The 14,994-nt window shown below is 38.7% G+C and overlaps 1 protein-coding gene and 1 long non-coding RNA gene across 2 annotated transcripts; both read left to right on the top strand.

The window, feature by feature from the left end:
• The first annotated feature begins 10,495 nt into the window (after positions 1-10,495).
• Positions 10,496-11,210, top strand: LOC145798611 (uncharacterized). Its single transcript, XR_014339731.1, has 2 exons — positions 10,496-10,633; positions 11,017-11,210. It is a non-coding gene; the product is annotated as an uncharacterized LOC145798611 (long non-coding RNA).
• Positions 11,211-11,275: 65 nt separating this feature from the next.
• LOC114297813 (putative serine/threonine-protein kinase PIX13) lies at positions 11,276-14,680 on the top strand. The gene is made up of 6 exons (XM_082889043.1): positions 11,276-11,615; positions 11,975-12,117; positions 12,787-12,910; positions 13,123-13,574; positions 13,682-13,825; positions 14,417-14,680. The coding sequence occupies exons 1-4, from the start codon at positions 11,276-11,278 to the stop codon at positions 13,509-13,511; spliced, it is 996 nt and encodes a 331-aa protein (XP_082745169.1). The 3' UTR covers positions 13,512-13,574; positions 13,682-13,825; positions 14,417-14,680.
• Positions 14,681-14,994: the final 314 nt, after the last annotated feature.

Raw genomic sequence — 14,994 nt, 5'->3', positions numbered from 1 at the left:
GTGTTTATGGTTGGACTTCAAAATGAAGTTGCCTACGTATCCCAAACATGGGAATCAAGCCTTACGTAGTTGCGGTTAAGGTACACTCGGGTATTAACCTCTCCTTTTGCGCTCTAACTTTTGCCAAGGCCGCCCTTCCGGGTTTTCAACCTCGCGAGCTATGTTTTTTTTTTCTTTTCATTTCATTTCTTTTTTCTTCTTTTCTTTTCATTTCTTTTTTTTCAATCTTTGCATTTTTTCTTTTTTGTTCTTTTTCTTTTTTTTCTTGCTCTAACTTTTGCCTGGGTCGCCCTTCCGGGTTTTCGGCCCAGCGAGCCTCTCAAAGGTAAAAGTGTAGCTTTGTCCATGCCGAATGGTTTTGAGATTTCGAAGCCATCTGAATCTAGAAGAGTGGCTGTTGTTCGCTGATGATGCAAAAGTCCATCTGATAGGAGCTGAATTTGCCCCTAGTGTTGTAGATGGGAACTCGATTGTCCTTCAGCAATATTTCCTTCTTTCCTCCCTTCTGGGATTTGGCCTTCTTGCCGATCTTTGTTAACTTGAGAAATGTCCCGATTTTTTACTCTTCGAGCACTTCTAACATATTTTCCCCTAGTTCGAGGTGCTGCTTCTCATCCAGCTTTGCAAGCTTCTTTTGACGACGTCTGACCTTCTTGATTTGACTTTCTTGCCTCTTGTTCGAGGGCTGCTTTAGATCTGGCCACACAGGCCTCACATTATGATTGACCTTTGAACATTCTGAATCCAAGTTCAAGGTCTGAAAGCAAAAGGGGTCGAGTCTCAAGAATGAGAGCGATCCTAAGCTGCACAATCTCAAGAGCAATTCCATGCAGGTCTTCGTAGGACTGCGCAAAATATTTTTTGAAATCTTTTAAGAAAGCGACTAGTCGCTCGCGCTGAAGACAATGTAGAACCAATCTGGATCAAGCTAGGATCCTTCTCAGTACTCACATTAACAAGCATGATCTCAATCATTAAGGGCTTAGCACGCCTCTCTTTCTCTCAAATGATCAAATTTTGCAAATCCCGAGGAATTCCTTCCTCTTTGTTTTCACCACAGTGTTCAAAAAGTTTTGAAAAACTTATGTCAATGCAATGATTTGAAGGCACAAAAGAGCAGGTGAAACATACTGCCGTTTCATTTAAACTTGTTGGCACAACAGGTTCAAGATAGCAACAAACACAAAAGCGTGAAAACCACCGCTATTTCATTCAGATCTTCTAGTGTAACTGGCTCAACGGCAGACACAGACTCAAAAGAGAGAGAAAAGACAAACACAAAACAAAATAGGGATATCCGAGGTAACGCTCCCAGAATCACTCGACTCCTATACAACAGGACTGACTCGATACAACAAGACAGACCCAACTTACTCAGTACAAAAAGACTAACTATATACAACATAACTAGACTGACCCAAAATACCCAAGTCAGAAAGTACAAAACTAGCATTCGCAAATGCTCAAAACAGTGCGTGCCATACACCATATCTGGAGTAAACTGAGCGCCGCCCGCAGGTGGTTCACCTCGCGATCACATACTCGCACTATCCTCCAAGTTCACTGACCCAGTGACGATAAACTTTGCTAAGCTTGGGGGGATGACGACCCCATTGTCAAACAAATTTTGTACTTCGTGGCGAAGACGAAAGCAATTATCGGTGCCATGATCAGTTTGTTGATGGTACGCACAGTACTGGGTAGCATCATGACCAGGTGGAAGACGACCGGGGAGAGGTCGAGGCTCAAGAGGTTGGAGATGGCCCTTTTCAGTAAGGATTTGAAGCGCCTTGGACAAAGGCATATAGAGGGCATGGAAGACCCTGTGACCTCGGAGTTGATACTTCGAGGTTTGTGGATTTTTGCTGGGTGCACTAGAAAAAGGGTCAGCAGGTACTGGCTTGGTCTGCTGATCTTTCTCGGGTGTAGAATTAGGGTTGGAATGAACGGTTCTGGTACGACGGCCCTTCTCCCGATTTTCCCCTTGGATCGAATAGCCCTCGTTCTGAGTGACGAAAGTGTCATCCATAGTTTTTGTAGCAACTGCGAGCACTTGCTGTTTGTTGAGTCCCCCGGCTTTCAAAGCCTCAACAGCCTGCAGAAATTTTTCATAGCGATCAGTGTCCGCCCCCACCTTGTTCTTACCACACGCCTCATCTTTGTCGAAGGTTTGGGTTGCTACATCAGTGCAAAGCCCTGTGGTTGCTAACACGTCATTGCCCGAACTTGGGATGGCTTCAGGTTGGCTGAGTTCAATTACAATTCGCACCAATAGCGGGGGCTCTTCTGGCATGAAATTTTTGGCATGTGATATGATCGATGGTGGAGCCGATAATCCAAAGGCTAGATTTGCCACAGTTCTCTGAAGATCGCCGATCATTCCCATGAGCTCAAAAGTAGTGGGCTCGCGAGTTTGAAATGATTGGAGTTCCAATACTGGATGTGTGGCAGGGGCCCCAGATGGGCGTTGCATTTCAACGTGGGTCTCACCCTGCATGGTGATTCCCTGGTTTAATGCTGCTGCCATGACCACGATTTCTTCTGAATTATGCGTCATCATGAGTTTGCTAAACTGAACAGCGGTGATGTGAATGGTGACTAACAAATCTGATGAACCGGTGAGCCTTGACTGGCCCTTCTCTGCCTTGCCTCAGTGAAGGAAAACACTGGCTGCACTGAACTAAATCTCTTACCTGACAAAGTCTATCAGCAGAGTCCGATGTATTGGGGGGATATTGGAGCCTTTTGAAGCTACGCTTCCAAGACCACCCTAGCAAAAGACAAAATAGGCAGCATCTCAGCCCAATTTCACTGGAACAGATACGAGCAAAGCTGAATGACTGTGCTTTCTACTGAACTCTGCTCAAAATTCTTCTTCTAAACTGATACCCTCTGGTAAACTGATTCTCCAAAATACTGATGCCCTCAGGCCTGATACCCAGACTTGCAAACTGATACATGTATCCTTGTAAAGGCACACTTTAAAAGCACATAGCAAGCGAGCGAGAGCCAAAACACCCCTATGTTGGGGTAGGGTTTCCCTATCCTATTTTGTCAGGAGCTACAGTTTCACTACGCACACAACGGTTTGAAATAACCTATGATCGGGTAAGCAACCTGTCCTAGTTTGGAATAGTCACAACGGATTCCGATATGCACTAGGTCGAATGGTCAAAAGGGTGCCCCAATAACAACCGGGGTTTGTGTTCCCATCGTGATAGAGCCCGTAACCGGTCAACCTTATGGCATACAGCCTCAGGTAGATCGTTCAGGAATAGCAGATAGCGAACACGGTCTCCTAGGCACACCAATGCAAATGCAATGCAAAGAGACACATAAGTGTAAACGAAACAAGATATCATGAGTCCGAGTCAAGTTCTCTAAGTCCCCAGCGGAGTCGTCACAAACTGTAGACGTGCCCAAACATCCCGAGCTCCGTGCACGAATGGGCGCGAAATCCCGTTTTGTTCATTGAGTTTACTACTGTTCGGACTCAATGTCATGGTTCTGAATCTAATCTCACAAAGTGCAATGCAAGACCGATAAATCAACAAAGAGTCCAAATCGGGCAAATCATTTTGGAAAACTGATTTTAATAAAGAAGTGCCAAACATGGACTGTTTTGCCAGATACAGAGTCGCCACCTAAATATTTTATTTTGGGGGAATTTAGGAAACCCTGACTCGTGCCTAAGGCCACGTGTCTGTCATCACCAAAGTTGCCTCGGCTCGGAAACTTGGGTATAAGAGGGGAAGGTCATGTAATGAGCACCTCCACTCGCTCGATCAAAGATTGGCCTGTACTAAGCATGATATTTTATTTTTGAAAACACATGTGTTTTGATTCCGGTTATTAAACCTAGAATTACTATGTGATGCGCACAACACACAAGTATAGACTAGATCGCCTAAGTTGGAACAAAACATTGCATATTCGTTTGTTTGAAAATAGTTTGAAGTTTGCTACTCGCAAGTAGGCTAAAACAGGGATTTGATGACTTGTTCCAATTCAAGTAATCCAATCTTCACCCACAGGCATTCAGACAATTATATCACATAAGCAATTAGCCTCATGGCAAGCATGCTTTCATGGCAACATTAACACACATGCAGTATGCTAAAGCGTAAACACTCACAGTATACTCCAAGTCAAAACAAAGAACTAGTTAGAAATCATGCATGATCCTAGTTCATATTAAGATGGCTAATGCAACACATGTGAAAATGCATCTAAAATAGGCTCGGCTACCTAGAATGTCATGTGAAATGCAACTTGATAGCATGCCGTTGAACACATATTTAAGTAAATGTATTGAAAATACAATGCACTTTGTATGATGCGCCGAGCCCGGTGCATGCAATACAGATGAATGGATGCACGCATGCGAGCATAAGGCATGCTAAATGAAACATGCCCTAAAACTAACAATCGTAAATGGTTAAGTAAAAGGGAGAAAGAAATTGGGGATTGGAAAACATGCATCACAGACATGCACACTTATTACAACAATTGGCCCTCTCGAGGGAGAGTCCGAATAAGAAGCTAACTAGCTAATCTAAGCTAATTAAACTAATTATTACACAATAAATTAATTAACTAAGTTAACTAACTATTACAAAACAAATTGAATAGTTAACGTATCAACTAATTAGGTACAAACCAAAGCGTAAACTAGCTATCTACGCATGGCAGCTAAGGGAATCAATAAAAGCAGGAGGTTCTGAGAGGGAGAAGACTGGATGCATGCTCGGTCGCCTCGTTCGGAAATCCAATGCGATGCCCCAATTTGTCTCTGTTTTCAACTGTCCTCAGAACCTTGCACCAAGCTCTAGAAAGCTAAAACTCCACCTTGAGAACCTGTGGGAGGGTGGCCGACCACTTCTTGGTGTCACCAGCCACTGGCCGACCACCTATCTTTGTTGAGAGCCAGAAAAAGTGGTCGCTGGCCGACCAGTTGTTGCTGCTGAATTCCAGTTTGCTGCAACAAAGAGTAAAAAAGGGCATGGCAATGTATTTGCAAGGTATGTGTGCACAATCACCCTCCCTATCATTTCATGAGCTCAAGGGAGTGTAGGTTCTCGACCATCGGGCCACCAATTGCGCATTTCAATGCATGATGGCCGAGAGGCGAAGTTACACAATTCAATATAAAATGAATGCACAAGTAAACACATAAAGCCTAGAACTCTATCATGTATGATCAAGAGCGTCGGCGACCGGGAATTAAGGCACATTTCATCACTTTAAGTATGAAACATCCATCTTTTCCCGTGTTTGGACTAACACGTATTCCAAACACAATGCAACACATAGCATGGCATGCACAATGCTATGTAACATGGAGTATGCAAAAATGCAATGCAACACAAACTTGCAAATATGCAATATGACTTAAGCATGCAAACATGAAATGCAAGATGAATAACCTAACAAGGCTAATGGCATGCACAATGCACAATGCTAAGAACAACTAGCATGCACAATGCAATGATGTAACATAAGCATACACAATGCAAAGAACTACATGGCATACTCAATGCTATGAACTACATGGCATGCACAATGCGAAGTAAGATAAGCATGCAAGCAACATGCCAATGAACATGCTAAATGGACTTAAACCAAAAGGGGTAGACCTCGGTCATGCCCAAATCAGTGGCCATTGGTGATAAAATTAAGGCATGGAAGCATATATAAGCATGCATGCCAATTGGCTCACCAATTAGGCTAAAGGGCACAACTCTCAAGAGTGCTCAAAGAGTGACAAAAGTGGAAGTGTAGCAACACTAAGTGCACTGAAATTAAGTAAGAAATGATGCCAAATCATTCAAACAAAGCAAGTAAAGCATGCAAGAATCCTAAAGCATGAAAGCTAACAAAGAGGATTACTCTAGAGACATGCAATACATGGCACAAATGCATGAACCAACCATGGACAGAGCTGAAATAGGTCAAAACAATGACCAAAACATGCTAAGATGGAGGCTCAAGTACCTAGTCAATATGGCATACATGCTAGGCCACAAACTAGGCAACAATGCTCAACACTCAAAGGCACTTAAAGAGTGAATGAAGTGGGAACATGACGGTTCTATATGCTCTAAAATGTCATGTTAAGTGATGCTAAATCATGTACACAACGCAAATGAAGCATGCTATGATGCTCAAAGCTTGAAGCAAGCAAGAGCACTTGTACTATAGCTATACAAAACATGATGCATATGGCTAAGGCAACCCAAAACAATCATAGAACATGTTAAAATGAGTCTAAAACATGCATGGAAGAAAGCCAAAACATGCTAGCATGAGGGATAAAAGACATGATGCATACAAGGTAAATAAGGTGGATTACACTACACCTATTAAGACCAAGCATGGGATGACTTAACCACCAAAAATTAGAGTAATATTATGGTGTAATAACCCCAAAAACACACTGAAATGATGGCTCACAAGCTTAGGCATGAAGGCATACACAATGACTCATGTTAAGGCACAAAGAGGGAAACCCGCCAACGCATTGAATGGATGATAAATGCAAGTGCATGACCATGAAACATGGACTGAAATCACATTATAAATGATGTCAAATCATTCAAATAGGCCAAGTAATGCATGCTAGTGGACTTGATGCACAAAGCTAACAAGCTAGAATGCATTATAGCTATACAAAGCATGGCATGCATGACAAGGACAACCAAGACAACCAAAATCAGAGCTAAAGCATGTTAAAACATGGACAAAATCTTCTTGAAGTTAAGCCAAAAGCATGCTAGAATAACATGTTAAAGCATGATGCATGTTAGGCTATTTCATGGAATTGCACTACAAGTGCATGGAGCATGCAAAGGCTAACCAAACCAAACTCTAACAGAGGTATGACATGGCAAAACATCACCAAAAACATGCTAAAATGGAAACAAAACAAGCTAGAATGACATGTTACTTCATGAAGCATACAAGACTAGTTTGTGTGATTTACACTACAAGTGTATTAGGCATGCGTGGAGTGAAAAAACCAAGCAAAAACAATGGCATGCCACAGCAAAAAGACCACAAATACAAGCTAAGATATGGCCAACATAAGCTTAACAAACATGCTCACACATGAGGCATTCAAGACAAGTATTGAAGACACAAGGAGAGGAGATGACCCTCTCCTATTTGGGACCTCAAAACACCCTTCCCACCACTGAAATTCTTCTGAGTTTCAGTGGTGAGAAGGCCAAAACAAGGTGGTTCCAAAGGCTCACAAAGAAGGCACAAAAGCAAGGCCAAACAAGGCCTAGTTTAGATTGCTTAGTTGCTTGCCTTTTGTTAGTTCCTCTAGTTTAGGGGCATTAGTCGGAGAATGTAGGAGGAATGGTTAAAAATGACTTTTTAGTTGTGTTCTTGACTGGATTATACATATGTAGACTTGAGAAGAAATTTTTTATTTAATGAACTCAAGTGTAATGAATTTGCCATCTAGTGCCTTAATAATAATTCCATTTAAATTTGATATGGGTAAAAAGTAAGGACTGGAGATGTTGTCTTTGCTCAAATTATAACTCAAGTTCATATTTGATTAAGAACACACTCCAAACCACTCTCTAGCCTCCATTTTGTCTCAAACTCATATCAAATTGAGTTTATCATTTTTCTACCCAAATAAAGGGAGATACTTTTGCAAACTCAAATTCTAACTATTTGGTGACATGTAGCATTATTTAATTAGCCATTTGCAAGGAATAGATGAGATTTTATTTTAAAATTTAAGTTTAATAGTGATAATGTTATAGATCCACTGAAAATTTTGTTCAAATTTTTACTCTAATCTTTAGTGAAGAGTTGAGTCATGATTGGAGATAAGAGTAACTTGCTTGATGAGGTACCTTCAACTCATTTATATATCTAGCCCTCTACGTGATACTTTCCTTGAATTCTTTTCTTTCCAAGAGTACGCATTGAGAGGGAAGAATTTGTTGGTTAATATTATGTTGTAATCTTGTGATCTTATTGATAATGTGACATATTGAAATCTGTCATGAGTCAGGTATTTGCATTTTTTTGTCTGTCAAGCACACCATTAGATAGCTTCCTTGAATTTTGGCTACCAATGTTATTAAAAGCGATAGGCGCACCGAGGCGCCAATGTCTCTTGGGGCCCAGGTGCAAGACGCAAGACACAAGGTGAGGTGCAGGCTTTACCGAAGTGAGGCGTACCTTGTACGAGAAAACAATGTAGAGAAGAAGAAACGTAGATAAGAGAAGTGAAGAAGACAACGATGTAGAGAATAAGAGAAGAGAAAAGAATGAGAGAGAAATGTAAGAAGAAGAAGATAGCAACGTGAAGAAGATTTTTTGGAGCTGCTGGACTCGATAACGAAAGCAGGCAGTAGTAAAGTGTTCTTTAGAGATTAGAAATTAAGACAAATTTTTCTTCTATTGTTGATTTGTGGCTGAATGCCCAATGTATTGGCATGTGTACTTCAGAGTGTGGATCTTTTATAGTTGCATCATGTTTAATCAATGGTTAGATTTTAAACAAAACCAATCAAAATAACAATAAAAATAAATAATAAAAAAAAGAAGCCCTCAAGGCGCAAGCCTTGGGCTTTTTTGCGCCTTGGCCTAGTCGCACGCCTTAAGTGCGATTTATCAAAGTTGCCTAGCTTGGAACACTGCAAGGTGAAAACCTTGGGCCTAGGTGGGACTTTGGCCTAGGTGCACATTTCATAACACTGTTCGTAACTATTTCAAAGATAATGCAATGAAAGAGAAGAATTCTGTTGGTTGAAGGGTGTCTTGATGCATATGCATACATTTTTTGGTGTTCATATGTGCAATAATATGATGCTTGATGAGATAAACCATACAAAAATTATTGATCTATGGGTTTTTTATTTTTTATTTTTTATTATTTTTTAAAGTTTAGGAGTGTGCTTGCCCAATTGGCCTCATGGATCAAGTTCCATTATATTCTTTGTCCGCTTTGTCATCTGTGTTGTCAAAATACGTTTTGTTTTTTCTTATGTTACCTTTGGTATAATAAGGGATGAAAATTTTGGGAGGAAGGAGGATGATAGAAGAGGCATACTAGAGATTGAATTGTGTGTTTTCTTCTATTTGTTTTATGAATGGAAGAGAGAGAGAGAGAGAGAGAGAGAGAGAGAGAGCAAGAGATGGTTGTAACATAATTTTATTGGTTGTCTTTGCAAAATGAAGGATAACCAACCTTTTAAGGTTAAATTATAAATCTATATTGAATAGGATGGGGAAGCTCGTGCTCTCCTCCCCATTAACCCCTTAATGTGAGCCTGTGAGCCGATGAAAATTGGTGGGTTTGGAGGCAGTGCACATCCCTTCCTAGATTTGTAATTGGCATGGGCTCTTTTAATTTGTGTCCAAACTTTGACTGTGTATACAAATTTATGTATTGCATAACATATTTTTGACATTTCTTAAGTTTTGCAGTGATTGGTCAAAATATTTGAGATAGTAGTGGAGCTCATTTTCCTTGCTCAAAGTCGGTTTCTCTAGCTCTAAAATACTTGAACACCATGCTTGTAAACACAATGGTTTTTGCAACATTGATGTCCCAAAAAAAGAAAAAGAGAAAAGAAAGCTTTTGTGTGTTTTGTGTGAAACATTGGATGTGTAGTGAAAAGGGAAAAAAAGGAACAAAATAAAAATTGTTTTTCCCCTTCCAGGAATACAAGATCTAAGCATACTCTATAAGGTGCAAAATAAGAAAAATTGAGTAAGCAGCATCATAGGAGGAAAGTGTGTTTGATTTCAATATTTTGGATTTAATTTTTTTGAAATTGAGTTTTAAGCAAATTTTTTACTTTGTAGATGCATCTTACTATGCATCTAAAAAGTAAAATATTTGTAAATTTTTTTTAAAAAAAATCAATAAATACACAAGAATACGTAAAATGTATTGAACTCTCATATTTTTGTTATTTTTTATTTTTTTGTATTTTTGATATTTAGTGAATTTTTTAAAGATGTTTTTTCACAAATATTATATTCTTGAAGTGTATTTATGTTTGGTGTATTTAAAAATTAATAAAATTGTTTAGAATATTAAAAAAATTTAGTGAAAAAAAAAATTACAAAAAGAAAATTCAATTTTTTTGAAAAGTAAATCCTAAAAATTCAAACCAAACAAGCTCAGCTCTTCAAAATTCCTATGAAAAATTGCAAGCCATAATTTACCAGAGGACTTGAGCTCGATACGTAGATTTTGTGGACACAGATAATGAGCTTGGTAGCATTGATGCAGATTGATCTCAATTTTCATTTTGAGCTCTGATTGTGGTTTGTGCTTTGTTACCTACAATGCTTTCTGCATTAATATATACATTTATTACCACTGGGTTGGCTAATGTTGCAGATCCGCAGCTTCTTTTGAAGATATGGTTGCACAATCAGAAGCAACTACTCATTTGGTGCAGTTTCTGGAACTAATACCGATCTTTTAATTATTGAAGTTGTGTAATACTGTTTGATGCAATAAACCTATCCTCAAGTCTGGAGAAAATATAATAAACCTTATAGTTTTGACATTATTATACTGATCTCTCTTTCAGTAATGCTAAAGGAGTTAAACTCATACATCTGGTGAGAGAGCACAAAAATAAATAAGGTAAAATATATATTTTGATTTAAAAAAGATGACAATATAAATTTTCTATTCGTCTGACTAATGAATTACTATTGAAATGAGGCTAATGTGAATTTAAACTTCATAGGAGCCCAATGTGACTTAAATTTGTGGGGCTTATTTTATTTTATTTTTTCAAAATGGGAGGTTATTGCAACTTATACGAAAAGTTGGGATGAAATGCTTTAGCTTGCAATAATCAACACCAGATATTACAAAATTCCAGAGTATGGGTGGCGTTGTGATCTTTAAATATTGGTCACTGACAGTTTATTGTCATTGTCACCGACAGTTTTTTGTGATAAACTCCCTTTGCATATTCAAGGATGAAAAAAATAATGAAGTGTGAGTGATGACTTTGGCAGGCATCTGAGTGTTCATTGGCTAAAAATTGCCAGATAACCCTCAAAACCCCTTCTTAAGTGGAGCAAGTGCTGACATAGAAACAACAAAATTTGGTCTAGTGCTCTTTCCACTGACTTTGTGGGTTTTCTTGTGTACCCACCAACTATGTTGATCCTACTTGCTAGTTGGTAATCCAGTCATCTTTTTCTATAAAGCCCATGGAGTTGCAAAGAGTTTGAGCTACACACACACACACACACACACACAGCAGTAAAAGAAATGGAAGCTCCAAAGAAGTACATTTGTTTTCTGGGGTTTCTGTTGTTTCTAGGCATTGCAGAGCTTGGAGGGGTTAATGGGGCTGGTGAATGTGGAAAGGCTTCTCCAGACACAGAAGCTTTCAAGTTGATTCCTTGTGCATCAGCAGCAAAGGATGAAAATTCTACACCTTCTAGTGCTTGCTGCCTTCAGGTGAAGAAGTTGGGCCAGAACCCTGGATGCCTTTGCGCTGTTATGCTTTCCAACACTGCTAAAAACTCTGGAGTCAACCCTGAAATTGCCATAACCATTCCTAAACGCTGCAACCTCTCTGACCGTCCTGTTGGCTATAAGTGTGGAGGTTTGTTATATCCAATAACATCCGTCTCTTAATCACCCTTATATTTATTCTCTTGGAAAATTATTCATTACTCTCATAGCACCACCACTAAGTCATATGCACATACGTGGTGCTTTCGTACTCAATCAATAAGGTTCACCTAAAAAGGATGGTGATCACTGTTTTGGCTGGCCTCCACCATGCGAGCACTGGTGTTGGAAGTTGGTGCTTTGAGATTTCTTTTCTCACCCATGCAATGTTGTTTTTACCATCTTTTCAGACGTAAGAACTTTAGCAAAGAACAAAAGAAAAGAAAAGAAAAACTAGCTGTCCATGGTTATATTGCATTGAATTGATTGCTGGATTTTTTGGTTGTGCAGGGAGTTCTGCTGTTGAGCCACTTTCTTGGGACATACGGCTCAAAATAGCCATTGGTGCAGCACGGGGCCTTGCTTGCTTGCACATATCAGACAAGAAATTCATTTACAGGGACTTCAAAGCATCTAATATACTGCTTGATGGGGTGAGAATTTATATGATCGTGCCTCGTAAGTTAATGAGTTGGATTTTATACTTGTGTTCTGAAAAGGCACTGACAATAAGAATAAGTAGGAAAAGGAACTTTGAATATGGTGACTATCTTGGAATGGAATGTGTGTCCTCTGTTTGAGTGACAAGGGAATGTAAGAAAAGAGTTGAGTACATTTTTTTTGGGGGCGGGGGAAGGGGAGGGGAAGTTGATCCCGGGGCTCGAACCTGGGTTTTAAGCTTGGCTTACCCCTAGGTATCCATATTTTTTTTTTTGCAAAAATTTGTATCAATTAGAGGGGGAGGGAACGTCAAACTTGTGACCTCCTCCTAGTGAGGAACGAATCATGAATTCTGGCCAGTACTTGTTATCTGTGTTTTCTTAATGACAAGGTCTATAATAAGGTCTCAAGACTTGGGAGAGTGACTTGAGCACTTATCTAGAATACAGGGACTGCCATTTCATCTTTTTAAATCATTCAACAAAACAAGTGGTGTATCAACATCACAATCATGTAGATAGATATTTCCTCTAACGGCATTCATGTAATGAGATTCATCCTGTGCATTTTCCATTGAAACAAACATGACCTACGATAAAATGGGGCAAACATGGAAAACAATTATTCTGAAAGCTTTTGTGTGTTTTGTTTTCTTTTTACAGAACTACAATGCAAAAATCTCAGATTTTGGCTTGGCGAAATTGGGGCCCTCAGGTGGAGAATCGCATGTGACAACACGAGTTATGGGCACATATGGTTATGCTGCTCCAGAATATGTTGCAACAGGTAAATAAGAATCCTTTTTTGTTAAAATGTTTAGAGAATTGAACCATAGAAATTATTCCCAAAAGACATCTTCTATGAACAAGCACATGAGAGGCAAAGGTTCCTGCTTATATGTTTTATTTGGTCGATAGTTCATATGATCTAGGTCGAAAAATAAAAAATAAAAAAACCCGTCCCTTGTGGTAAAATGAATTAGTTCAAATTTTCAACAGGTCATTTATATGTGAAGAGCGACGTGTACGGTTTCGGTGTTGTGCTGCTGGAAATGCTGACAGGTTTGCGGGCACTTGATTCCAAACGCCCCAGTGGGCAGCATAATCTGATTGATTGGACAAAGCCCTTTCTCTCCAACAAAAGGAAGCTGAAATCAATTATGGATGTGCGGATAGAAGGGCAATATTCTTCAAAGGCAGCGTTGATTGCTGCTCAACTCACTATACAGTGCCTGGAATCAGAACCTAGAAAACGCCCCCCCCCCATGAAAGAAGTTATAGATATCTTAGAACGGATTGAAGCCATGAAGCAAAAACCAAAAGAATCCCAAGCCATCTCTACACACTCTACAGCTCATCGTCATCAAAATGAACTAGTGCATATTTAGTATAATCTTTTCCTGTCATCAAAATGAACTAGTGCATATTTAGTATGTTAATTTTGTAGGCAAGTAAGTGAAACTGATAGTCATCTCTCAACCACTCTCTCTCTGCTATTCATTTAGTAGTGATATTTAGTATCTTTTTTTTTTAAATTTTAATTTAATTTTTTTTGAAGCTTTTTTACAAATGAAAGAGGCAGAGAATACAAGACAACGTGAGGAGATGCAGCGGCAGCTTTTTGGACTTCAGAGCATGTTGGCGCAAGTTTTGGAAAATCACAATCCACCAAATTCTCGACAATAGATAGTCATGGTAATTGGTAAGTGTGTTAAACCATATTTGATTATAGTTATGTTCAAAGTAAAGGCAAATAAACGTTTGATGAGAATATCATAGAGAAATGATTGTCTTTAAACTAATTTAGTTCAATATTTAAAAGATCGAATTTACAGTTTAGTTTATGTTGACTAGTATAGAAACTTCAAACATTGTAATGTTCCACTGATCCAAGGATGAATAGTTAAACAAGAATTTTTGACTGTTCCATGGAAACCAAAATGTGATAAAGAAGGCAAAAAACGAGCCGGTTGGGGCAAATAGTTGGAAACAGCCTGGAAACAACCCGAGATCGTAGTGGTCACCTCGGCCTAGATCAAACAAACTTGTGAAAGCAAGCAATGCTTCGATAGGATGCATTATTAGTTATGTAGGACATAAAAGTGTGACAAAGTAGGCAAAGCCGGGGCGTTTGGGGTCCAAAACTGCTCTGAATTAGCTCCTCTCTATTGTTTTATTTACAATTTGATAATGGTAGTCATTTAATTTGCTAATGTGACATTTGCTTTTCATGGACATTTTTCATTATTTGTCCAATTTTAACTGACATTATTTATCTTTTTCTTTGGTACAGATGGATGAACTCGTGCACAAAGCTAAATTGTACAGGACAAATTGGCACTTTTTGCATTTTTGGAAGGATTATATATTTTTGTATAGATGTATATAGAAAATATTAGGGTAGACTAGTAGTTATATTTTTGGATACACTACTAGTTATATTTTTTGATGGGTGTGTATAGAAAATATTTGGTAGACTAGTAGTTATTTTTTTGGGTTGATGTACATGGATAAAAATTTCAAACATAATAACAAGTACTTGTTATGTTTTAAATTTTATGCGAGATGAAATATGTAGTTTCTAATTATTTGTGGATGTAAACTTATAATAGTTGCTGACTTTAATTAAAGAGGTTCAGAAATGGTTGATATATGTATTTTGTTGAATGTTGATGATTCAACTTATTTGTTGGTTTGAATGATTTCTTCTTTTTACAGATTATATTGAATAAATTGGATGGATTATTATAAATTACAAGTTTATTTTGTTGGATGTTGGTGACCAAAATTTGGTTTTGTTTTTATAGTTTTGGCGACCAATTGATTAGTCGCGAAATGTCACAATTGGCGACCAAAAAAATTTTGGTCACA

This window comes from Camellia sinensis, chromosome 9 (genome assembly GCF_055761805.1).
Source record: "Camellia sinensis isolate YWXY chromosome 9, ASM5576180v1, whole genome shotgun sequence".
In the NCBI taxonomy this organism is placed as follows: domain Eukaryota; kingdom Viridiplantae; phylum Streptophyta; class Magnoliopsida; order Ericales; family Theaceae; genus Camellia; species Camellia sinensis.
The sequence above is the reverse complement of the archived record's forward strand: the minus strand, read 5'-3'. Positions and strand labels throughout refer to the sequence as shown.

Coding starts and splice junctions, on each gene's coding strand:
- LOC114297813 (XM_082889043.1), top strand. CDS start 11,276: ATGGAAGCTCCAAAGAAGTACATTTGTTTTCTGGGGTTTCTGTTGTTT. Junction 11,616..11,974: donor TGTTGGCTATAAGTGTGGAG/GTTTGTTATATC, acceptor TTGGTTGTGCAG/GGAGTTCTGCTGTTGAGCCA. Junction 12,911..13,122: donor TCCAGAATATGTTGCAACAG/GTAAATAAGAAT, acceptor AATTTTCAACAG/GTCATTTATATGTGAAGAGC.